General features: G+C 46.7%; 1 protein-coding gene across 10 annotated transcripts in view; it reads left to right on the top strand.

Annotated features, from left to right (window-relative positions):
• Positions 1 to 26,428, top strand: part of NTRK3 (neurotrophic receptor tyrosine kinase 3) — a 210,112-nt gene that overhangs the window by 164,033 nt on the left and 19,651 nt on the right. For all 10 annotated transcript variants that reach the window (XM_065688480.1, XM_065688477.1, XM_065688474.1 and 7 more), the window contains 3 exons: positions 3,589 to 3,719; positions 7,751 to 7,923; positions 14,822 to 15,065. In XM_065688480.1, the coding sequence (XP_065544552.1) occupies positions 3,589 to 3,719; positions 7,751 to 7,923; positions 14,822 to 15,065 (548 nt within the window). The remainder of the gene's footprint in view (positions 1 to 3,588; positions 3,720 to 7,750; positions 7,924 to 14,821; positions 15,066 to 26,428) is intronic.

Genomic DNA, 26,428 nt, shown 5'->3' with positions numbered 1-26,428 from the left:
ACAAGGACTGCAAGATGTTTCATTTAAAACTGGAATTACAGCAGTGTAGTGCGCTCATATCCTTTCCTGTAGTTACAGCATGGCCTTGAATGAGTTCCCATCCTGCTGTCAAGTCTGGTTATTTTCCTGTCAGGTCTCGCTGTGGCTCCTGCATAGGTTGTTCTTTTGAATTGTCTTGTTGGCTTGTTTTTATAAGTTAATGGTACAGGGGGGGAAGGAACAAAAAAAGAGTGGTACTTATGGGAAGCCAGTTTGCATACACCTTGTCAGCAGGGCTGACTGCAACGCAGCCCAGACAGATTAGCACACCGCTGCCTGCCTAAAACAAATAAACACCAGCTGTTTATCAGACAGGGCTCAGCCTCCTCCAGGAGGAGGTAAACAGATTTATGCAGATGAACCTCCCAGGTGCCCTTGCAGCACAGCATCTTTCATGGCTACTCGGCCTTCCTTGTGAGTTACAGGCAGGATGGACAAGCCGGGATGCAAGGTTAACGCAATAACACAGCCACTCGCACAGCGCCAGGGCAGTTTGTCATTGCTTTATGTTTAAAGTCCATGTTTAATAGTAATGTAGAATTAATCATAGTGCTGATCTCACTGTGAATGGAAGAATTTGATGTAAACTTAAGTACTAAAGGCCTGTTGCCTGAGAAAAAGCAATTTATTGTAGCTCAGTTATTATTCCATCTCTGCCTAAAATACTATCAAGCAAAACTTATGGCCATTCAAGGTTGAGAAAAAATTGGAATCAGCAAAAGTACTTTTCTGACTCTACATTGAGATTGATCAGTTGCTGTCAAACTGCTTAACTTCATGAACCTTTTGTTTTTATAACCATCCAAGTTTACTTTAAACCCCTCAGTGCTATAAGTCTGCTACCTCAAAAGGATCGCTCCTTCCTCAGTTTAACTCTGTCTGCCACAAATCTCCTTTAATTCCTCATATAAATTTTCCCTGAATCTTTTCAGGTGACCCCAACAACTTGCTGTGAAATCTGGTCTTGAAGGCAGATGGGATATTATTTTAATAATGGAGACATAATTGCACAGTCTGGATGCCGGCTCCCAGAAACATCTGATCAGTTTATTCAGATGTTATTGGGAGGAAGAATTTGGAGCTGCAAGTTTTGGGGAACACCCTGGGGAGTGCAGAAAAAGAGGTCTGCTTCAGTTCTCCTGGTGTTACACTTACTCATATAGTAAATCGCCTCAAATGGTATTGATGGTTATTCCGAGTTTCCTTTTTAACTTTATCTCACATCAAATGGGGCAATTGGATTGCAATTGCTAAATTTCTGTTGGGATTCTGACTTTGTTAAATTGTTCTTGGGCTCCTTTTAATACAAGATCATTTCCCTGCAGCTTTCTTGATGTCTGCTATTCAGGAGACCAAGAATGCAAATACATGGTTTGTCAATACAGTAAATCCTAGGTACTGTAGTGATGAGTGCTATAGAAATGCTTGCCAAGAGTTAAAAACCCCTTTTCCTCTACTCTGTGAAGTAAATTGGTGCCATTTGAGCTTTTCTTAGATTAGGACTTTCCTCACCCAAGTGTGTCACTCAGCATTTCAACACAGAACATTTCAGATTTCTCAAGGTACTCCTTAAACCCTCAACTAAAGCAGGTGGAGAAGGCAAAGTCCACATGTGATTTGTTCTCCCTGGCTGTCACTGCAGATTTAAAACCAAAGTCATTTTGGATGTGCCTACCATCCTGTGCCTTAATGTTACTAATATTATTAATATTGGTAACAGTTTTCAGTCTATTGAACAGTTAATGAAAAGGTCAACAGGAATTCCCTATGGAAGCATCATTCATTACAAGGCCCGTTGGTTATCCAATCTCACAGCATCCATCTTCCTAGGCAAGCAAAAAGGCCAGAAATGGCAGCTCTGTAAACCTGCGTGTGAGCTCCTAATTAAAAAGCTTAATTGTACGAAAGCCATTAGGATGTTAATCTTCCAATCCATTAGCTTTCTAATACATTGAGTGATACCTGTGTTGTTGTGGGGCATATGGTCCCTTGGGCTTATATGGATGCCTATGCGGCAGCCTGGGTGGTAGGAGTTGGTGGCAGGTTGTGGTCACTGTTAATGATGCTTCCCTGCAGTCAGTTTGAAACACAGTGTTCATCACCTCCACCTCCTGCATCTGCAGTATCCCAAGGGAAATGTATCTGTGCAAAGGGGTGCATACCTGTATGTGCACATGGAAGAAGTGGTAGAAAAGACTCAAAAACAGTCTAGTTTGAGAGCAGAGGGAGGGTCAAGTTATGAATGCCCCAAGGTAGGAGTGGAAAGAGAGCACTGTCCCATCTAATACTTCTGCTTGAGGAGAGCTTTTGCTCACCAAGCACTGGAGAAGAGTGTGTAGTTCTCTCTGTGCTGCCATGACCATCAGGCTGAAGCTAGGGGTAGTCTTTGCTACCACAGTTATCAAGGGAGGCAGTAAGCGCCAGCGAAGTGCAGTTTAGAGAGAAGTTTTGGGTACTGTGCCCTCAGAAATTGCTATGGTGGCTGTGCACATCTACTTGCAGTTCATTCCAGGCATTAAAAAGAAGCCTCTGTATTGCCAGAAGGGTGTGTGGAGGTTTGGCAACAAGCAGCTGTGCCTTAGTGTTGTCCCCATAAAAGAATATGGAGACCTCCAGGCTCTCCCACCAACCAGTGACATTTAATCATGATGCAGCATTTATGGATATACTGCTAGATGTTTATGTACTAGGTGCCTAGTAGCTGCGTAGATCTAGCCCTTATGAATGACCCTGTTAGCTGAGCAAACCAATCTTCATAGGCCTCTGTACCTTTGTTAAATTAGTAGCTATTGCTCTTTTGATTCTTCCTGAAACCTTGGTTGCTATTCTCTGTCAGTCCTCGCTGTCCTAAATGTCAGTGGAAAGGATCATTGAAACTAATGGGTTCACTTTGTCTGTTGTGCCAGTGACTTTATCCCGGGATAACCTTGTTTCTGGGGGAACAGTCGCATAGGAGATAGCTGCATGGTCAGGGTCTTGCTGTGGGGCAACACTTGGCACTCCCAACCAGCTCCTGCTCATGCCTTAAGGTGCATGTGGGTCAGTGGTTCTCCTCCCCTTGGGAATGCTTTGATTTACTGAGGTTCAGCCCCAGAAATCTGCTCGAGTTTGGGGTTAAACTGATTGCAAGTGAAACGCAAAATTCAACAGGACCTTTGAATCTCGCCTGGCCTGGCATCGGAAGTACGTGACCTTTGCTACACCTCACAGGAGATGAATTATTTCCAGGTTAATTCCACAGAGGTTCAGGTCTTTGTAGCAGATTTTTCCCCAGAGGTTCCTCTTTCTGAGGACAAGCTTGTTGTGAGCTTGAAGAGAGAACACGATAAACCTGAAGTACTCTCCTTGCAGATGTTTCGCATGAGGTGAGCTCCATCCTAGAGACTGCTGTGTTCTGTGGGTGGGTAAGAAGATCCCTCTGGATACTCTTGCAAAGCAATTTCAGTTCCTTTGCAACTTGCTAGAAAAACTGAATTAGTTGTTTTCCATTCCCTGAATTAATCCTTATTCATTCTTCCCTCAACCCTCTTCCTCCCCTCCCTCCAACAGATGTCCAGCATATTAAGAGGAGAGACATCGTTTTGAAGAGGGAGCTGGGAGAAGGTGCCTTTGGGAAGGTGTTCTTGGCCGAGTGTTACAACCTCAGCCCCACCAACGACAAAATGCTGGTGGCAGTGAAGGTAAATCCCAGGGATGAATGGCAGAGAATAGGGCAGGGGCTGGCCCATGGAGCGAGGCTGGATGAGCCTGCGTGGGAAAGGCAAGCAGGGGAGGGCTGGGGGCCAGGGGCAGAGATTTATCTGATGCCGGAGGCTGTGGTAAATCCACTTAGTCACACACGGTTTCAGTGTTTCGCTCCAAGGTTGTCTGTTCTCAGCAATGCCAAAGCCTCTCTTCCTGCTGATGCAGCCAGGAGACAGACAAGGAGGAGAAGCTGGTCTGGAAGCTGTAAGCTCCCGTGCAGCTGCAGCAGCACAGTGTGGAGTCCACATCCCCTCCGCAAGAGGCTGGGGCCCTTCTCTGAATTTTATCTCTTTGTGGAACATGCAGAAACCGAAACAAATAAAGGGCCATAGCAAAAATGAGCACTGAGGAGCTAAGCACAACTAACAGATTTGCTGCAACGTGGGCAAAGCCACTCTGCTCGGCTTCACTCAGCTCCTGCTTGCCCAGCCACAGATCGCTCCTGTTTTGGTGACTTTGAGCCAACACAAGTTCAGCTTGGCTTGTGTGCTGCTGCTTGCATCCTTGTGAAGGTCCTTATGTGAGCTGTGCCCCATCATGTGGCTCTGAGCAGAGGGCATCACTCGGTGCAGAATTGTGCTGCCCTTTCAAGTGGCACCCGTTAGCAGATGCACGTAGTTTGATCCTCGGGAGTTAATTGATGTCTCCTAACTCCCTGGAAGAAGATCTGCGTTTGAATTGATGCGGAGAAAGGTTCCAGCACTCTCTCCAGGAAGCTGGAGGCATCCAGTTACTTGAGAGTTGTTTTAATCATTGGCAGTTTAAGCTTTTTGGGTTTTTTTAGTTCATTTGTTCCATTATGCTCTGGCTGTAAACTGCAAGATCGCACCTTTCACCTCTGAGACTGGCTAAAGCTCAGCTAGCACAGCTACCCGTGTGATTAATTGCTTGAGTATATATCTGGTACCTGCCTTTCAGTGTCAGCCATCCCTTATGCAATCCTATTTTTCAAGTGTCTTCTGAGTTTCATTTGCATGTAGGCAGAAACAGCATCTGAACTTGTTTCTGTTAATTGCTACTATGAGCTTACATCTCCAGAGTGCCTTTCATCCTGCAAGATCATACAGATCCCACTTTGGAGCAGGGCCTTCAAATCTTGATTCCTGCCAGCTCTGGAGAGGCAGGCAGGGAAAGAATTCCTTTACTTTAGGCCACATTCTAAGTCTTAGGGGAAGGGGGAAAAAAAAGAAGGAAAGAAAAAAAGAAGAAAGTAAAAAAAAGGAAAAGAATAATGGCTTTACATATCGAGATTTGGCTGCATTTCCTGAAGATCTCATGTTCCTTACAAAGGCTGAGAACTACCTCCCCAGTCCCTGTAGCTTAGGGCAGCAGCCGGACACTCTGGTTAGGGCAGCTGAGTCCACAGCCCAGAGCCTTCCCCTGCTCTGCTCTCAGGGGCTTCCTCCAGGGCCAAAGAAAATGGTTGTGTTACTCGCTTGGTTAAATGGGCTTAGCTTTTCAGTGGATTTAAAGGTTGCAGCCCCACAGACAAGCTGAGTTTTGATGTGATGGCATAGACGAGCTTCGTGTTTTATTCAGCTTGCTTCTAAAAACACCCTAAGAAATGCACAAAACCTGTATTTAGCAAAAAGCGTTGAGGTTATAAAGTCAAGTACTAGAAATGCTGGAGGGGCTGGTATTCAGGGCATGTCCTCCGAACACATGTTCTTCATTTCTCTCTGGGATGCTTGACTGTGATGATCACTCCTGTATCTGAGAGGTCTCTAGATGTGAGTACACGCATTTTCAGAGCCTCCCAGCTCGGTGCTGGGTTTGTATCATCCCCGTTTTGCTGAGGGCAGATGGAGAAGCAGGGAGACTGAGATGAAAAATCCACTTGGGTGGAGGATGGAGTTACTGACCTGCCTTTCAAGCCCATAAACAGCAGGTACCAGGCTCTTGTTGAGCCCTGCTGCAGCAATAAATGCACGGCACCTATTCAGACCTGGCCCTGATGCCCCGTGAGAAGAGATTTCCCAGGTATATTGGAACAACTGACACTTCATGACAATGGCTGCAGCCTGCAGATGCTGAGTGAGTTGCCGGATATCACGCAGGAATCATGTGATGATGACACAAATACAGTTCATCCCAAACCTTCCTAGGAGAGACATTCCAGCGGTTTTGCTGAGATATCCCTTCTCTTCCTTTGGTCCTGGTTTTCTTTCCCTGTTCTACCACTTCCAGCTCCCGTTGCCTTCATTTCTAAATGTTTGGCTGTGCAACCTTAGTAATATGGGGCTTTTAATATCTCTTTTTTTGTTGTGTTATTTACAAACGTATATCCCTAACACCTTGTAGAAATAATTGTGTGTGAAGGAGAGGAAAACTAAACCCACTGCAGCTTGAAATATTACATTCAACTACAAGAAAAAAGGGGAAGAAAAGAGTGATGGGGGAAGGAACTGTTTTCTTGGGGGAAAATTAAGGTAGCATCAACATTATGAAGATAGGAAATGACTAAAAGTAATTGGGTGCCTGAGATAAGGATGAATGCTTTGCCATCTGCACTGTGTAACTGGCATCCATCTAAATATTTCCAGTCAAGCTATCCCAGAAGACATAGAATTAATATAAAATCATGCCATGTGACTAGAAGTTTAGGTACAGAAGAAGGAGATGAGGCCATGTCCTAAGCCTCACAGCAGATCTGTTCCAAGGGGAAAACCACCTACTCTGGAGGACTTATTACTTCTGTGCAGGCATCGCACCCAGCAGTGCCATGGACCAGCTGGAGGTACATAAGCAGTGTGCTGCCCTTCCTCTATGCACAGCTTTCTGATGCTTAGCATCCCTTTTTGTGTGTAAGTCAGAGCCTGCACCTCCTGGTCCCACGTCTCCCATTGACATGGGGAGAAGGGGGCAGGTGTGTTTTCGTGCAGATAGGGGGAGAACTACCCAGTGCCCCCACCTTTGAGGAGGAACCAGCGCACAACAGATTGAATCTGGGGATAACTGGAACAAGTTATCTTGAATCCTTTCTGATACCTGTTAGGCTGCATAAAGCCAGAGCTGGTACTAAATAGTGCTGGCATATGGAGGATAAGCAGGATATAACTGAGACCCAGCAACTCAAAACCAGGATTTCCTCTTCATTTCTTTTAATGTTTGCAAAGACTGTGCTGATTCTCATGGTCATCCCATCTTGTCAAATGTTCTGGACTTCAGGTTTTTCACTAAGTGCCCTCCCTTGCTACACTGGGATGACAACACACTGCCTTCAAACTAGTTCTCTGATGCAACTGGCCAATAATGCATGGACAAGCCAGACAACACTGGGAAACCCTTCCACAACAACATCTTCATAGCGACATTGGTCTGGTCCACACAGCCTGGAGCCTGCGAGATACCTGGCAATAGCGAAGTGGTGTGCTCAGGTGTGGAAGATGAGATATTCTCAATAAGGGCACTGATTTCAGCATCACTCTGCCAGGGGAGCTGTTATAAACAGCAGGGAATAAAACCATGATTTTAAAAATTATGAGAAAAGACTTGGCAGTGTCCTTCTTCAGAGGCAGTTTGAAAAATCCACACAATAACTGCACAGCCAGGCAAATCCATCTTCTGAATAAAGGCAGTGAAGTCAGCTCTTTCAAAATAAAAGACAGATAGCAAGGACCGGCTGGTTCAGGAATTTAATAATAATGAGATATGAAGCCATTCACCCCTAGGTCACCAGTACAAATCCTGCCCAAGCTGGGAATAATTGAAAGCTATTACCCTCTGAGGCATGTTTGCTCCTGCCTGGGAAATGAGTTGGGGAACCTGATGGGTCTGTAACTACATGAACGAAACACTGAGATGGTGCCACCAGCACCTACCAGCAACCAACCAATGCAACTGGGCTGGTGGCAGCTGTTCCTCTCCCTGCCCTTCCTCATCAGCTCCTCTGTGATGCTGCCTCCCATTTGATCTGGTTTTGCCCCTGCCTGAGCCCACCCTGTGTGTATCCGTGTCCCTTTTCCAGGCGCTGAAAGATCCTACCTTGGCAGCCCGCAAGGATTTCCAGAGGGAGGCAGAGCTGCTCACCAACCTGCAGCACGAGCACATCGTCAAGTTTTATGGCGTGTGTGGTGATGGCGACCCGCTCATCATGGTCTTTGAGTACATGAAGCATGGTGACCTGAACAAGTTCCTGAGGTATGTGTGAAGGAGGGCCCAGGAGATGCTGTACAGCCTCTCTGCAGTCTCACTGTGGCTTATTATTGATCTGTAGTGCACCAGTGACACATTACCAATTGGATGCTGGTGGGAATTGTTATGAGAGCCGGTTGTTCCAAGGACAGCTTGTAAGAGATGATGGTGCTCACCAGATTTGGTACTTTATTTGCCCTACCCTAAAATTTCCTCTTAGGTTTCCTACTAGGTAGTGTCAGGGATGATCCCTGTGAGCTATGGAAACCAGACTTCTGCCACCCCAGCAGGTTTGAAGCTGCATGAAGTGTGTCTGCAATCCCTGTAGAGGTAGAAGGACATAAAGCCATGGCTGTCAGCAGCTCGGAGTCCCATACACCCAGCAAAGCCATGCCCTGCTGAAGCAGGAAGGCCACTAGCCATCACTCCCCATGTCACCCAACTCCTGGTTCAATAACACAAACCCCAAAATATTCCTTTGAGAAATTTGCTGGAGTTCTTGGTCTGATTAAATGTGAACTGATCTCTCATTCTTGTTCCTATATTCAGAAAAGAACTAGGAAATGTTGGAGGTGGTGCTGTGGAGCCCATCTCTGGTCCTTGTTCCCTAAGCCTTATCAACAGAGGTCATGACTGAGATGCAAAATACCCTAACCTGTAGCACCACACTACTCCAGAAGCTAGACAAGGCCTGACAAAGTGCTCTAATTGCCTTCCTTGCCTCTGGAGAGATGCAAATTGCTGGAGCCCCCTTCCCCAAGCCATCATTCAACCATTTCATTAGCCCGAGGCGCAGCATTTGTGTGCCCTGGATCTGCCATCATTGGGGGGCAGGGAGCAACTGTGGGAGGATGTTTGTGGTGCTGCTCTCCCATGATACAGAAATTACACTGTGAAACCTGTGTGCAAGTGGAGTGGTACTTACCTCTTGAAATAATTAGTAGGTTTATTTCCCAGTATTTAGAAAATTGGACCCTTGATATTTCCCTGTTTTGACTGCTATGTGTGAATGTGATTGCAGCAGGAACAAGAAGCTCAAGCACAGCAGGTTGAGATGTGGGGTTGGGATACACTTGGTGCTTATTTTTCCACCATCACAGTCAGTTTCTGACCAGGAGACACAAGTCCTTCCCTGAGGCTTTCATTCCTGAGCAATCACCTACACCAGAATTGCTATGGGGAAGGACTTCAAAGGTTTCTTGCTTTCTCCAAGCAGTGCCAGCCTCTCTGCAGCTCCTATGGGGCTTTTGCAAGGCAGTGGCCTAGCTGGCAATATCCTTGCATTGATTTCCCTCCTCATTTTGGCATAGCTGTGGGTAGATTGAATATGATGCTTATAGCTCTGTCCCTGTCTCAGCCTCTGGATAGATGACATCCTTGGCAAGGTAGGACGAGTGAAGGCTGATGCTACACTAGCTTTGCAGAGCTCCTCAGAGCCATGTTCAAGGGGGAGCAGGCTTGGTTACTCTAGGACCCTCTCTTGTGGTAGCCTTGCAGGGGGTCAGCAACCTCCCAGCAGCAGCAGCAGGTTGAACTGTGCCTACTAACATGAAACCACCTGTTGGGCTGAAATGGTGTTTTAGTGCAGATTGGAGCTGCAATGTTAAGGACAGTGCCTCAGCCTCGTGGCTGGAGGAAGGCAGTCTAAAAAACAGCACAAGAGCCCATGTTCTTGAAGTACTTCCCAAGGAAGAGCAAGAAATTGACCCATCTTTTTTCCTGGCAGAACAATCAACTTCATTCTCCTTAGAGAAAGAAGACATTACAGCTGAGGTATAGCCTCCTTCACTGCTCTAGATGACCTCCCAGACAATACAGTCCATAACAGTCTCTCTTGCTGTCTCAAAGAGATGTCTTGTGCCCACTGCCAATGCCTCATGGAGTTGCTTCACACTACAGTATGCTCCTAAGGCTGAAACCATGCTGGAGCTACAGACCCCCTCAACTCCATGTCCCAGCCTTACTCTGGGACATGTCTGAGAAACACTCATGCCCTGGGAGGCCAAGGCTTGCCCCAGTGTCACTGGAGAAGAAAGCTTATTGTATTATCTTTGGCCTTTATGAAGGAAAATAGACTTTCCAGATGTGTGGTCCCTGACACTGCAGCCTCTCATCTTCCAGCTGCATGTAGCTGCCAGCTTCTCCTTCTCGTGCAGCTACAGAGCAAGCAGCTACAAGCTCCCTTCCCTGCATGTAAGTGTGTGATAGGCAGTGAAATCCCTTTGTGTCCCAAAGGAAGCTGGCTTTTGAGACAACAGAGCTTATACTCAGCAATATGGGAACTCAGGAAGCCTAAGGGGCATATGGGAAGAGAGCCTTGGCCTTTATTTGTCAGGTGAGCTATCTGCTGGTGGGAAGCTCTGGAGGACAGGGGCCATAAGGGGGTCAGAGATAGTTGGTGCTACAGGAGTGCCTGGTATTATGACATGATTCACTCAGCCCTCCAGTTGCTCCCAGGCACTGGAGGCCAGGGATGCTGGCAGTCTGTATGAGACACTCAGATGGACTCTTCACAGTTTAACTGCAGAAATTGGAAAAGCAGTAAAATGGAAAAAGCTCACTTTGGACCCAGTTTCCTAGAGAAAAGCACAATAAATTCCCCTAAGTGTTGTTAGACTTTTGTGTGCTTCTGAGAGAAGAGAGAATTTTACTGGTCAGTATAATCAACTGGTGTGGCAAGGGGAAGCACTAGGATCAACAGCTACCATTGCTGGTGGTGCAACAACTGATCCTGCTGTTTGCACAGGGGGAGAATGCAGTATCCTGGCTAACAGAAAAGGGACAGTGAAAATATCCTGCCATGGAGAAAAGGAGGCATTGCTCTCCAGGGAACATGGCATTCCAAGGGCTGGTGCATGCAGGGGCTGGAAACTGCTCCCCAGCACACAGACCTGCTGCTGGGGGATCTGCAGTGACTACCTTCCCCCTGGACACACTGGATATGCCCATCACCTCCTCCCTGTCCTTCTGTCACTGGTTTTCTGGCTTTCATTTTCTGTCCATGACAGCAGCAAATCTGAAGTAGGGATATTTGCATTTTGCCTTTACAGACCCTACATGCAGCCTACAGTAAGTCGTGGCCTTTTGCTGTTAACTCAGGCAATAGATTTTGTTAGAAAAGTTTCAAATTCTGATGGTTTTGTGTCCACCCTTCCAGTGCGGCAGCCCCACAGTTGGATTGTCTTGGGACAAACAAGGAATTTCAGCAGAGGAAGCTAGAAGGGTGATTTTCTTCCCTATGTTGACAAAACCCTCCATCATTCCATAATGCAAAAAAACCCCAAGAGTTCTTTAATAGGGGATCCACCCAATTTTATGGCCTCTCTGTAGAGCTGAATTAAACCCTTTTCCCCAGGAAGAGATGGGCAGACCCTTCTCATATGCTCTGTAGGTTTCCTGACACAACTAAATGTATTAATGTCTCACAAATGTTTTGATACTTCTTTCTTCTGGACTAAAACCGTGTGGGATGGAGAAAGGGAGGGAGAAAAGTGTATTATACAGGACATACCAAGATGTGTCCTATATAGTAGGATGTACAAAGAGCCAGTGAAATAAAGATGCTGGCTGACCATTTTTAAACATTACCTTTCCTTTCAGACGCGTTGTTTGGGAGGCCATTATTGTATCTGAAAAAGGTGGCAGTAATGAGACAGTAATATATCCTTCACTTCTCACTTAGGAATGTTTACCTTTGATGACAACAGGTATCAGCTGCAGCTAAATATGGTGTAACTGGAAGGCAGGACTGATACAAACCTGTCCAGCACAGTTTTAGAAGCTATTGTCTGCTCTGCTTTGCTGTTTTTAGCTAACCATCTCAGACCTGGCTCAGCTTCACCTACTGTTGACATCTGTTGTCACCATCAAGTAATGTCCTGCAGTAAACCCATCTGTGGGCTGTTTAGTAAGACATCAAGCAGTCATTTCATACACTCTTCTGCAGGTCCTCCTTGCCCTCAGCAGTCCTTCCAGCGTGCTACTGCTCCCACCATCCCCACAAGCCTTTGAGATGCCTCCAGCAGCCCTAGCCTTGCTGCCTGGAGTGCTTCTCCCAGCCAGCTCATCCCACATTCACTGCAGCATCTCCCACTCGTGGCTCCCAAAAAACACTCCTGGCTCCTCAGCACTTGTTTCTGGAGTTCATCTTCTCTGACAGTAATCCTTTCTAACAGGAAGGGACCTTAGAATCATAGAATCATAGAATAGTTAGGTTTGGAAAGGACCTCAAGATCATCTAGTTCCAACCCCCCTGCCATGGGCAGGGACACCTCACACTAAACCATCCCACACAAGGCTTCATCCAACCTGGCCTTGAACACCGCCAGGGATGGAGCACTCACAACCTCCCTGGGAAACCAATTCCAGTGTCTCACCACCCTAACAGGAAAGAACTTCCTCCTTATATCCAATCTAAACTTCTCCTGTTTAAGTCTTAACCCGTTACCCCTTGTCCTGTCACTACAGTCCCTGACGAAGAGGCCCTCCCCAGCATCCCTGTAGGCCCCCTTCAGATACTGGAAGGCTGCTATGAGGTCTCCATGCAGCCTTCTCTTCTCCAGGCTGAACAGCCCCAACTTCCTCAGCCTGTCTTCATACAGGAGGTGCTCCAGTCCCCTGATCATCCTCGTGGCCTCCTCTGGACTTGTTCCAGCAGTTCCATGTCCATTTTATGTTGAGGACACCAGAACTGCACACAATGCTCCAGGTGAGGTCTCACAAGAGCAGAGTAGAGGGGCAGGATCACCTCTTTCGACCTGCTGGTCACGCTCCTTTTGATGCAGCCCAGGATGCGGTTGGCTTTCTGGGCTGCGAGCGCACACTGCCGGCTCATGTTCATTTTCTCATCGACCAGCACCCCCGAGTCCTTCTCTGCAGGGCCGCTCTCAATCTCTTCTTTGCCCAGTCTGTAGCTGTGCCTGGGATTGCTCCGACCCAGGTGTAGGACCTTGCACTTGTCATGCTTGAACTTCATAAGGTTGGCATCAGCCCACCTCACAAGCGTGTCAACGTCCCTCTGGATGGCATCCCTTCCCTCCAGCGTATCAGTGGGACCACACAGCTTGGTGTCATCGGCAAACTTGCTGAGGGCGCACTCAATCCCACTGTCCATGTCAGCGACTAAGATGTTAAACAAGACCAGTCCCAACACCGATCCCTGAGGGACACCACTCGTTACCGGTCTCCAGCCAGACATTGAGCCATTGACCACAACTCTTTGTGTGTGGCCATCCAGCCAGTTCTTTATCCACCGAGTGGTCCATCCATCAGATTGATGTCTCTCCAATTTAGAGAGAAGGATGTGGTGTGGGACAGTGTCAAACGCTTTGCACAAGTCCAGGTAGATGACATCAACTGCTTTACCCTTATCCATCAATTCTGTAGCCCCATCATAGAAAGCCACCAAATTGGTCAGGCAAAAAAAAAAATCTCGGGTGGCTGAATGCCACTTGTCCCTCTAAGAAGTTGGACACTGACCGCTTGGGGGTTGCGTAACTAGTTAGCATGCCAGAATCTCGTTCGTTATCGGAATTAACCAGACAAATCGCTCCACCAACTAACACCACCACCCATGGAATCAAGAAAGAGCTCTCAATCTGTCAATCCTGTCCGTGTTCTGTCTCAGAACATGGCTCTGACCTTCAGAGCCATGTTCTGAGTGGTAGGGCAGCAGGATATAGCTGCAGAAGGGGGCTTTGAAACATTATCTGTTGAACCCCAAACACTAAAGGGATGCTAATCCCTTTGGTGCACCCTCAACACCAACAGAGTAATTAGGGAACAGAGACAAAGGAGAGAACAATTTGGATCTTGTTGTGTGTTGTTCAGTCCCATGTCAAGAAGGAGGGAAAGCTCTGTGTGTGTAGTTTCAATTTATTATCTCTCTGGGGGGTTACTGCTAATGACGGGTGAAATGCCAAGAATCGTTTCAAAGACAACAGTGTGAAAGCCTCAGAGGAAATGCTGTACTGTATCTTAGTCACAGCAAAATCCCTAAATATGAGGGCTTTTGTTATTCCACCTTCACACAGGCTTCCACAGGGTGAGCTCTACCAGGGGAAGAGACATCACAGAGGGAGCACGGCAAAGACAGGCTTGGTACACAGTGAGGAGACTGAAAATGGGACAGGACAGGAATGAGACTGACCTTAAGTACTGCATTTACAATGCATTTGGTTCAGCAGAATACTTCTTTTTGTTGCCCAGGATATTCTCTGCATCTGCTGACATCCAGGTCTAACCTTTGGACTTGTGCTCATGCATTCATAGTTTGCAGTACCTGTGTTACCTATGGGATAGCTTAGGTTATAAAAGGGGGTTTTCTCGGGATGAAGCTGCTGGTGTTCCTCTGAAACCTTTCCCATGATCTCTGGCTGTATTGATATGGATCAAGGGGTGGTTTTTTGGTGCTGTAGTGTTTGGAGGAAATCGAGGAGGCTGTTTGGGATTAATAAAGAGACGAGGTAGCAGGAATATGAAGGCTGTGGAAAAAGAAAAGGGGGTGATACCTCTACTGCTGGGATGGTTTCCAAAGTGTAAGAATTAACTGGATCAAACATGTAAATACTCATTAGTTTTGCATAGATCTTGCCAGAGAAGAATGTCCATGTTGCATCAAGACAAAAGTCCCTCTGTCCTGGCAGTCTCTACCTGTGGCCATAAGAGTTTGCTTACAGCAGAGTAAGGACAGAATAAAGATGTATGGCGCCCAGAAAACGTTCCTACAACCTCCTGTTCTCTTAAGCTTTTCTTTTTACTTTCCACTGGATCTGTGTGCGCATCCTCACAGTGCAGAGTTAGGGGTGAGCCCGTACCCCAGCAGGAACAGCGACCATGTGGGGTTCCCATCTCCTGGTCACTTTTGAGACCCAACTCAATGCTTTTTGCTTCTTCCTCCCTATAGGGCACATGGCCCAGATGCTATGATCCTCGTGGATGGGCAGCCTCGACAAGCCAAAGGGGAGCTAGGGTTATCCCAGATGCTCCACATCGCTAGCCAGATCGCCTCTGGAATGGTGTACCTTGCCTCCCAGCACTTTGTCCATAGAGACCTGGCCACGAGGAACTGCTTGGTCGGAGCCAACCTGCTGGTGAAGATTGGAGACTTTGGGATGTCAAGAGATGTCTACAGCACTGATTACTACAGGGTAAGGCAGATTCAGCAGCATTCTGATGCTCAGAGCAAAGGGAGACTAGGAAATGTTATAGTAAATCAGGTTTTGGAGCTCTTAAACTCACTTGCTTGTTACTCCCTCATTAAAACTTGTGCACAGATGTCAATCAGGCATGCCTGAACCACTGTCCTTACTCCTTTTCAGGCCTGGGCATGCTTGTAGTTCAGACATCCATGCAGATGCCTACACACAGAAATCTGTGATACCCCAGCACAAAATCACATGCTTTGGTATGGCTCTAAAGTCATCCCATTCTTCCTTCCTTCCTATTTTTCTTCCTCTTTTTCAAAGGCATTGATAAATTAAAAGTAATCCAAAGAGATTACAAAGAATACAGGCTATGACCTCAAGTGTTAGATTAAAGAAACTTAATACAGGGACCTAGAGAGAAGGCAACTGAAAGACTGACTGATAAGCACATAAAATATGGAAGAGGAAAAAACAGGCAATTTAGGTTCAACCTCAAAACACTTTTTTCCATCAGGGTCATCCTTTAGACAATGGAATAATTTGCCAGAGGTAGGTTGCCGAATGCCTGCCATTGAAGAAGTTCAGGAAGCAGCTAGATAAAAATGCCTGTGTTTAGTGCAGAGGCTAATCCTGCACTTGTCCCTGGGGATGGAGTCAGGAATGCCTTTCCAGCCTTTTCTTCTGTGATTCGTGCTCGTAATGTCCCCCTGTCTTGCACACTCCCTTTGTACCTGTCTGCACTGCCCTGTCTGTCTGGATGGCAGCCTCCCTGGGGGGACAGCATGTTTCTTACTATTCCTCAGCTACAGGAGAGGCTGTGATGTGCAAAGCGTTTGAAGCACACTGGAGTAGACAATTGTTGCTGGGCCATCCACCAGCAGGGAAGGGCTTTTCAGGCTAAAGGAGCAGTGGTTTCTATCCTGATGTTTGGAGTAAAGCTGGTTTATTTCTGGTTACAACATGGATGTTTGGCTTTGAGGACAATTTCTATCATCTACCTGAGAAAGGGTTGCCCTATGGTCTTGATCTGATTCAGAAGTTTTTTAAGTGATAGGCAGTTGCCAAGTGGATTTACTGTGTTGGGGAGGAGGAAAAATGTGATCAGATTTCTGCTGAGACATATCACCTCTCCCAGCCCAGGATGTTGGCTTATCACTAAGTTTGGGAACCAGTGTTCACTGTGCAGCACGGAAGTCTATGTTGGGAAGAGGTCTCGGTGCAGTTACTGGGCAGTGATGAAGGAAGAGATGTGGCTATGGTCCCATCACTGCTGAAACTTCAGGAAAGAGCGAGTAGGAAAGAAAGAGCCCAAGGGAGGGTGAGAAGCAGCCCATGCTATTACCCATGTTTTTGCCTACTTTTTACTCAGCCATGTTAGACCTACCCCTACCGCAATCACTGTCACACCGCTTGAGATGATCCCAGCTGAGCTTGTGTGCCTGTAGCACCAAGCCCTCTCTGTGCAATGGGAGAATTTGCTGCTATTGACAAATGAAGGCTGTGAGGGCCCCCAGAAAGCAAGAATTGAGATGGTCTCCGCAGGCCAGTTTGTTGTTGTGGGGGTTTTCTGTCTTCTCTGTGGTGGTGGTGTCCTGTAGACCTCATCCTGTCTGTGCAAACGCTTTGCTGAGGACTGCTCTGTGCTACCTTGTGCAGTGTCTTAAGATGTTTTGGTGGACTTTTCTCTGCTAACACAAATCGCAGTGTGTGACCAAAGTCGTATCTAGTTATCACCTGTTTACCAGCACAGGAGCTGAGCTTCAGACTAACAGAGCCTTTTGTTCTTAGTTGATTTCCTGTTTTCACTGACTTTTGGTACTTTAAGACTCCTGATCAGCATGCATGCATGGAGACCTTTTCTCTGTTACAGTCCGAAGAAGGGTCCTAGCACAATAAGGACTGTGAATTGCACATATTTACATTAGTGGCATGAGGGGCAAAGGGTTTATGTGATTTGCCCATCCAGGCCAAAGCAGGATTCAGTGGCAGAGCTGGGAAGCCCATCCATATTACCCCCAGCAGAAGTCCAGGGACCATGAAGGACCCGGACCTTCATCCCTCCTCCAGCCACGGCCCAACCATGCTCTTCCCAGCATATGTAAAGAACCAACATAGGATCATTTCTCAGTCTCCTTCTCTAATCTTTACCTTGTGGGGTGTGTTTACCAGGAGCTGATCTCACTACTCACCCTTCACTTTCACTCACACTTATGTGGCAGACTGCCCTTCCCCATCCACCACTGTCTCGTACCTCTCCTCTACCTTGCCTTTGCACAGCACCACACATTCATTCGTGCAAGAACTGGCAAGAACCTCGCTGTCTCTGGATTGGGAAATCTATTTGGTTCTATATGACAACCTGCACTTACAAGTTCCCTGCAAACAAGAGTAGTCAACATTTTGAACAGAAACATACTTGTGTCTATAATGAAGCCACATGGGGCTCATGTGAATTGGTTGCGTTAGACTTGACTAACTCTAGTACAAAGCAGCAGTCACTTTCTTTTACATAGGTGAGGAAAGCAGTACGGCTTCACAACAGTTGTGCATTTGTGCTCTGTTTCTGTACTCTAATTTGTCATTTTCTGGGAACACAGGGAAGGATTCTACCTCAAAGCTGACACAAAGTGACAGGTCTGGAGCAGGCTGGCATCAGTCTGCCCGGTCCCCATGTTTGCTCATGCCCAGGTCCCATGAGCGCAGATTACTGGGCATGTGAGTGTGTTCCAGGCTGAGGATTAGCTCCCAGCCATTTCCTTTCTTTCCCATTTTTAATCTTCTAAAACAAAGAAAGAACACCATCTGGCTCCTGCATTTGTGGGATGCAAAAGTGCTTTAATAAAGGTGAACTGCTTAATTTCCTGTTATGCATTTCGATACAGAAAGCAAACATTAGTGTAACAAAAGCAGCAGAGAGGCTTGTTTCTCCTCTCCACAAGGCTTTCCATGTTCTGCCTGAAGACAGATGTGTCCTTTTCCTTGTACATCACAGAAGGATCCCATCAGCTATTGCCTTTAAACCTTCTTTTAACAAGACAGGATGGAGAGATGGTTGTGGAGGTGTAGGTGGTGGGGAGAGGTGAAACAGCATCTGATTACAAAGTGGAGAAATGTGGAAGGACTGGGGAGATGGGGAGAAGTAACCCATCTTCTGTGTGAAGAGTAAAGTCAGGGATGCTGAAGAAGCTTTTCTGCGGTGTGTTGTGTAACGTGCTGTGCAATCTTTGGTGTGGGTCTCTGTGGGAAGGCAGGATGGAATATATCCATATCGGAGAGAAAAGATTTGGGCGGATTTCATTTTCCTGGTTGTTTTCTTTAAAAAGAACCTGTGTGAGTAGGGGATTTTTTTTAGGTCTGCCTCAGTGACAGCAGGTGGTGGGATGCTGCAGGTCAGGGTCACTGTGCCTCAGCCACGTGTGGCATGGAGACTGCAGCAAGTCGGGCTCATGGTACCTGCACAGTGCTGTCCATTGAGCTGGAGGCTGTCACAGTGGCTGGAGGGGTTGTCCAAAACTGGAGGTATCACCAGTGCTGGGCTTAGCACCTCCAACTGCTCTTCCACCCAGCAGGATGCGGTTTGGTTGCTACAGAGCCCTTCTGTGGCTCTGGATTCACCTGAGCTCCAGTAAAATCCAGATCATTTTCCTTTTGTCCGCCAGAATGTGTATTTCAACTTCAAAACAAAATCATGTGGCAGCTGCCCAAAGAAAGGATGTTATTTCTTCATCTTTAGAATAGAACACTGTATTAAATCATAGTCAACAGCCTTTAATAACTTCCAAGATAATGTCCTGACATGGGAGGGACATCAGCAGTGAAAACACATGTTGAGTAGAGGAAGGATTTATGTAGGCATTAAACCTCATTAAGACATCCCTCTGTCCAGATCTCCTGTGTCCTACCCTTCTGGCATCCTGCCCCACTCCTGGGCTGGGCTCGAAACCTCTTGGGGATTTAGCTCCATCCTTTTCCAGAGGCCTGACCCGTGTGTTCTCCTGGTCACAGTTCATCAAGCAGAGGACACCTGCTTGGCAAAAAAGAAGAGACAGGCAGGGTCTGCAGAGGGTTCTAAAAATATTTTTCTATTTCCATCAGCACAGAGCTAAACATAATAATAAAAATGTTCCCTGTTTCTCTGTCCTCACTATTACGGAGCATTGCTTGGATTTGGGAGAGACAAGGTTTGCAGGAGGAAGTAATATCTTTTAATAGAACATATGATATTGTTGGAGGGGGGGAAAAGAATGAATTTTAGGCTCACAAGCCCTCTCTGAGCTCTTCTTTTGTTGTTTGTTTTTCCCAGTAGTATCAGTTGGTTTAATAAAAGATAAATATTTCTTCCTATGAACCTTGGCTCTCACATCCTTAGACCATCAGAACCAAAACAACATTTCTGCTATGGCTTTGGCCTCAGGTCAGTACTCTCTAAAAAGCCTAGGACCCTTCTTCCTCTGAAGCATGAGGGCTCACTGTGTAAACATTTTCTTTCTTCTCTTTCTATAAAATGGCCAGCAAAACCCCCAGATTGTTTATAATTTTCAGTACCCATTGTCAGGTTGCTTTCTGATGCCCATCTTTTGTCTAGTCCATCTCTTACTTTAGTTCTTCTCCGGAGTTCAAGATTGTTTTCTTTCTCCTGGCTTCAGTCAGTTATTTATCCAGTGAAATTTCCATGCAAGTAATAGATCACTGTGGTTTAGCTGCTGCCTGGGTCGTGCTCCTTTGGAGGCTCATTCAGCATGGTAGGTAAGACTAATAGACAAGCCTTACATTGAAAGCAGATTTAGTCTGACCCACAGTCTCCTAGAAAAAAGGTCCCTAAATGATCACACCATCGTTGAATGGTGCTCTGTTCCCACCAGCTTTGATCTCTCTGCAGAGATTTAGCTCTTCTCTTCCACCAGCATTGTTTGTGCACCCTTGCCAAGGCCCCTTAATGCCCATGTGTATCCTTCAACTGTACAGCACTCACTTCAGTGTCTTGATGCTCTCTTTGTTGCTGTGCTGTCCATCTCATGCAGCATGTTTACAGTATGGGAGATGGATCCTAGCACAGGGAAGCTGCTGCCCAGTCCTATTAACACCAGGAAGGAGCTCTGTGATGAGAGTGCTAGGGCTCTGCACCATCCCCTGTGAAGGGGAATGCCAACAGGAATGTGTATCTGGGATATGGTACTAACTCACTTTGCAGGGAGAAAACCACACTGGTTTTACAACAGACCTGGTGTATGCTGGCAGAAGTAGCCAGCTCCACACAGAGAGCCAGGCTTCATGCACCCAGACAGTGTGCTCAGGCTCTGCTTTAGTGCTGGTGGGTGAAGGAAGGCAAACTCAGTCCCTGCCCATGCTGACTGTTGTGTGGGATGTTGTGTACATGGTACAATGTGTGTGCTACATTCAGCTTCCAACATCAGTACCGTTCTCATCACCTAAGAGCCATGCAGATGCTAAGCAGCTGAGCATGGCCTTTTGTCTCTTCTACCCCTTCTCTGAGGTGAAATGTATGATGTGCTACTCTCTTTTCAGCTTGGGTGTTGGGAAGGTTTCATATCTGTAAATGTATGTGCAACTAAGGAAAGGACTTAGAAGTAAAAAGTACTTTCCTTTTCTCCTATACTAAGTAGGAACCTGGAAAACATGTCTTGCTTTGTCATACCTGAGTAAGTAAGGGCAAAAAGTCTCATAGTGACCTGGAGATGTGACCTGGAGACCCTTAGTACTGATAGAGATGGGCTAGCCAGGCAGAGCTGTAGTCTTGCTATGTGCAGAAGATCACGTCTGCTGTTTAAAGCATCAGTTCGCCCCATGTCTCCCATCACCTCAACCCCTGATTTGTTATTTCTTTCCTTGCTTTCATTGCCATCATTCCTCCGAGATGACATCTCTATGCGCCATGAGGTGTAGAAGGCTCATACCATGGTGCCTCTCAACTTTCCTGTCTGGTGCCTGGGGCAAAAGAACCCATTTCTCCTAATTTGCAGTAGGGCTGTAACAGGGGAGGTGATGGGAATCACTCAATGTGGGTGCGTGGGTTAAGTGTCTCTGTGCCTGTCCTGGTGTGTTCTGCGTGCAGGAAAAGTCAGTGTGATATTGAACGTGTTGGTCTTTGATATCTCTGTGGCTTCTATAAAAACCTCTGCAAATTGAATTCGTGGCACAGTTCCTTATCTCCTGAAAGGAAGATGTAACAGCATCATCTTGTGTTTTAGTCAGACATGTTTGCCTCAACACTTCCCCATTTCTACACTGAGGGAAAAACAAATGTTGAGGGTTTGTTTTTTTTCTCTTCCTTCCTCCTGTTTGAAGCATTGAGAGCCCTTCACACAAAGCAGCTCAAGTGCAGAAGAATTAATTGGGGCAATTAGGTTGCGTTGTATTTCTGGCATATTCTCAGAAATGGTAATTGCCCTAATTCTCCACCCTGCCAAGACCTCCGCTCACACCCTGTTTCCCCCCTCCCCTTTTCCTCACTGTCTACCTGTCTTTCTCCTGCTTGAGTTGCTGTTTCCATGCTGTTGCCATTTATTTCATTCCATTAATGAGAGGGATGTGGCAGGTGAAGAGCTCTCACAATCTGGTGACATCTTCTTTGAAACACAGACACAAAAGAGCCATTTGTTCAGGGGAAATGAAACCTGCCTGCTATGGTACTTCACCTCCAGCCTCACCTCTTCTCCAGCTCAGGATATGTTACGGCTGCATTGCAAGTCATTTGGCTCTGATTTTTTGCTTAATGTAGTCTAAATATTCACCCAAACACTAACATCCATGCTTAACCTTATGTTCCCCCAAACCCTCACACACTTACTGAGAGCTAATCAAACTTATGATCTTCCAATCAAAGCTTAGTCCCATTCCCAGTCATTTTAATTGACGCTTTTGCTTTCTCCCCAACAATCAGGCTGAGCTCCAGATTGCTGTGAGTTCAAAGCCTTTCAGTTTAGCTTCCTGGTGGTTTTTAGCTCCTGACCTTCCATTAGCGGAGGTCATAGATGTAGCCAAATAGGGAGGAATTGTTTGTTGTTCAGTATTTCCTGACCTAAAGTACCTGGTGATGTATATGACAGGTTTGGATCCAATGGAGATGCTACAGTGGGTAGTGAAGCAGTGGGACTCAGGAGATGGTAGGTGCTAACAGCTAAAGTAAAAGGTTGAAAAAGTGACTGAACAGAACTGTAAAAGCAAAGTAATCTGTCAGGGGCTAATCAGACATTAAATACCTTCCCTGTTTCAGGAAATCTCTATGCCACTGATTTTTGAGGTGGGGAGAGTGCTATGAGTAGCCAGTCAAATGCTGGAGCCAAATGAGGAGTAGTGATGTTATCCCCAGGAGATCAGAGATTCAGTTCAGAAAGCTGGGATTGTTTCCCAGTGTAGCCAAACTACCCAAGCCTGTGCTGTGAAAACTATAGACAGCAAGTTTCCTGCAGGGATTTCAGGAGCCCTCTCCTTCAAAGCAGTTCTCTTCCCATAAAACTTAACTAGGAAGGGCAAGACTCTCCCATTTTCAGTGTTCCCTGGCTGCAGCCAGCACATCCAGAAAGGCAAGAGAAGCTACTTGTGATCCCCATCCATCCTTGAGTAGTGTCCATTGTTCCCTCTTCACTGTGAAACTGTTTTTTCCCCCTGTTCTAATTTGTATTGTCCAAGCATGGTTCCCAGTCACCTTGTAGAGACTGCCTGCATGCAATGTGCTGCCTTCCTCCTGCTGTTCCTACTCTGAACATCCCATTAGCCTGAAAGCTGTGAGATACATGGGAAAGAACACAGTGCCTAGTTTTGAGCCAGAAAGACTCTCCCATGGTGGAGACCCATCCAACACATGTTCCTCCTAGTGTCGCCAAAACCAAGGAAGGATTTTGTACAGGGCAGGTCAGAGAAGCTGATGGTTCCTGGGTTTTACCAAGGTGGCCTGATTTAAACTGCAGCTAGGGCAGAAGATGATGGAGAGCCATATGCCAGCGAGCTTCGTTGTATCAGCCCCAGGTGGACCAGAAACTGTGCGTATGCTCCTGAGCATATGGAAATGAATGTTTCATGCTTTGGAAGGAGCACTGCCACTTACAATCAAAGGAGATTTGAATGTGTAAACCCCTCCTCTCTCACCTTATCTAGGTTGCTGGACCCATTTCTCCACTGCATCCCAGCTGCCAATGGCCTCCTCCTGCCTTTCCACTTGCAGAACCATGATCTCAGCTCTGCTTTACCATGGGGACAAACATGAGATCACACATCAGTCAGGAAAGGTGGGGAGCATCCCCAAACCTCAGTATGATCGTCAAAAGAACAGGAGGCAGAGAAGGTATAAGCCAGTTTAGTGGGAGCATGGATGAATTTTGCCTTGCTTCAAGACAAATTTAAGACCTCCCTAGAAAAATTAATATGCAAATATCTTCATCATACTCATTAATGAAGATATTTGCATGGAAAGAAACCATTGCCTTTCTTTTTTCCTCTTGATTCCTGCATGGTTGGAGTTTCCGCAGGCTTTCCCTTCCTGATCCCCCCCTGTTTCATAGTCCTGCCTCCCTCACAGCCACAGTGAGCTCCTTCTCCATGCCAGCTGGATGGAGAAAGTCTCTATTTCCAAGCAGCTGTCTTTAATACGCAGGCTGTTAAGGGCTAGGCTGTCAAAGAGAGCATGTTCAATGTACAATCAAGGGGCAACGATGCACAAAATTGCACACGCACACAAAATAGGAATCTATTCTCAGTGTGTGTTGAGCTTTGAACGCTTAAGTGATTCCAGCTCTCTCTTCCCCATCCAATTATGGGGGCAACACATGATAAGATTGCTAAAGGAATTAGTGAGGGAAATCTTTACACTGCCTAATCAATATTATTCTGCTCAGTAGAAGGCATCTTCCCCTGTCTGGCCTCAGTCATGTTCTCATCTGCCCTCTGAAAACACAAGTTTGCCTTCTCACTATTTGGGCTGCGGTGACCAAGAGCAAAACCAGCAGCAGGTCTGCTGAAAATAGCTAACTTACAGTTTGTCTCTTGTATTAAAAACCAAAAAAGAGATGTAATACAACCCTGCCAAAAACGCATTTTAGGTTTTTAAAGAGACTTGCTGTAAAGACCTTTCATCTCTTTCAGCTCTATGGCCTTACAGACATGGCCAGCAACCTTACAAGCAAAGACACTGGATGATAATTTCTCTGAGCATCACTGAGGCAAGACGCCAGATTTTATGGGCCACTAGACTGATCCAATATAGCAAATCCTGTGTTCCACTGTGGATTCTGAGACCAAATTATCAATTAATGTGAAGCATTAAAAAAATCCAAATCCCTTTTAGTTCCCTGCAGTCATTAGTGACAAGATACAATATCTATAGCTCAAATGCTTTGCCAGCATCCCCTGGCAGGAAGGCAGAAACTCCACTCCCATTTTTTTCCAGTACATACAAGGAAAACATGAGATCAGTGGGTTTTACAGTCAGATTCGGCTGCCTCTTCATATTTACTTAGATGGAGGAATAAATCAGGTTTGGGTTACTCTCTGGGTTAGTTATTTGTTATTGGAATAAATGCATGGTAATAGATCTGACAGGAAGATGTTTCTCTTTCAGCTCTGTGTTTGAGGTAGAATTTGCTTTGTTCTGCACTATATTATATTGATGTTTTTTTTTTCCCCACTGCTGGATGACTTCATTTGCTCTGCTCTTTCCAACGTCCATACCTCTGCCACAGCTGCTTCGTGTGAGAGGTCTCTCTTTTCATTTCCCCTAACATTGCAATGCAGAGGCAATTTAAACAACCATCATGAAACAATTTTCTGAGCCTTTCCCCCACCCATTTCCTACCTCAACTTTTGGGGAAGGGAGGTGAGTCAGTCATTCACGGGACAATTCCCCAAGCAGGATGAGCTGTCAGCTACATTTAACAGCTCGATTTTCACCCCTGGTGCAGGGTGATGACTAGCTCGACACACCCTGAGGTTGTGTTTTTGGTGTTCCCCTGGTAGCTGTCAGCCTGAGCTGCTCAGTAGCACAGCCAGAAGTTTCCCCCCAGACCACCACTGCTCACCAACTGCCCTTTCATTCTGGGACTCTGTCTCCTTTTTGTGTCCCGGTGGGAACACGAACACCTTACTAGAAAGTCAGCAGACCTTACTCCGTTGTCATTCCCTCTTGATTTGCACATTGAGATCCCTACTCCTTCTCCTCCCTTCCATTCCCCAAATCTTTTCTGCTTTGATGCATGGGAAAATGCAGCAATGTATTTTCTGTTCTATCCTTTCACCTCCCTTGTCCCCTCCTAAGTTTCAGTTTTGTGAGCACTGGCAGGTTTATGGGCAACCAGAAGCTGTGGGATGAGGTTTTTTCTTCCTCCCCCAACCTGCGACGGTACTGATGGAACAAAGACTTTGGGGGAAGCATTGGGTGATGTACAAGGTGACATTTGATCAACGATGCTCTTAACTCTGTCTAGCCCAAGTAAAGACATCAGGCCTGGGTCTTGTTCTGCTGGCAGTGGCAGACTGGTCCCTGCACCATGCCTGGGAGGATGCTCAAGTACCAGTCACAGAGGAACTGCCTGAGCCTCCTAAAACTTCTCCTGTCTAGAGAGATTGTCTGGGTCCAAGGGATGTGGCTTCACAGTCCAAGGAGAAGTTTTGGGAGGCTGAACCCCCACTGGCTCTCAACCTCCCTCTGCACTGGTGTAGGTGATGGTGTAGGGTGCACGGTGGTGGTGACCCAGGCCAAAGGGTCTTGCCTGCCCTGTGCCCTTACAGCAAAGGGTTGCGCAGTGTTGGGATGTTGCAGCCAGTGAAAGACATACGGTTCGGTTAAAGACATACCCTTTCCCTTCTTGTCCCCTTGCTTCATCTCCCCCATCCCTCCCTCCCTCTCTTACCCTTCCCTTCTCTTTTGTTTGTCTCCTTCCCTTGTTTTCACCCATTCACTGTCAGGAAGGGCCGCGTCCGAAGGGCCAGTTCAGCACAGCGTGGCAGCGACAGAGACTGGCACCGCCGGCAGCTGCAACAGTGAGTGGATCTCGACCCCTGGGGCAGCTGGAAGCGGGGGACTGGTGCTGCTTGAGCATGAAACGACAAGTGGGGTTGAGCAGCTTTGGGACTAGGTCGGGTCTAGTGCGTTTGGCAGCAAAGGGGCTCATGTGTGTGATGGGAACTGCACATGTTTCTACTGTAGCAACTCTCTGGGGCCTGTCTGTATGGTGAGATTAATATGGGATGAATGCAAAAGTCCTCAGTTCAGTCTTCGTCCATGAGTGTTCAGGCTGTGTCCACACTAGTGGACAAAATGGGCCGTTCTCTGGCTCGGGTGGCAGTGAGTACAGCACAGTTTGTGCAGCTAAACCACTCCGTGCATCCAAGAAGGGTGGCATTTGCACTGCTCA

Source organism: Lathamus discolor, chromosome 8, assembly GCF_037157495.1.
Source record: "Lathamus discolor isolate bLatDis1 chromosome 8, bLatDis1.hap1, whole genome shotgun sequence".
Lineage (NCBI taxonomy): Eukaryota > Metazoa > Chordata > Aves > Psittaciformes > Psittacidae > Lathamus > Lathamus discolor.
Note: the sequence above shows the minus strand (reverse complement) of the source record. Positions and strands in the feature narration are given on the sequence as shown.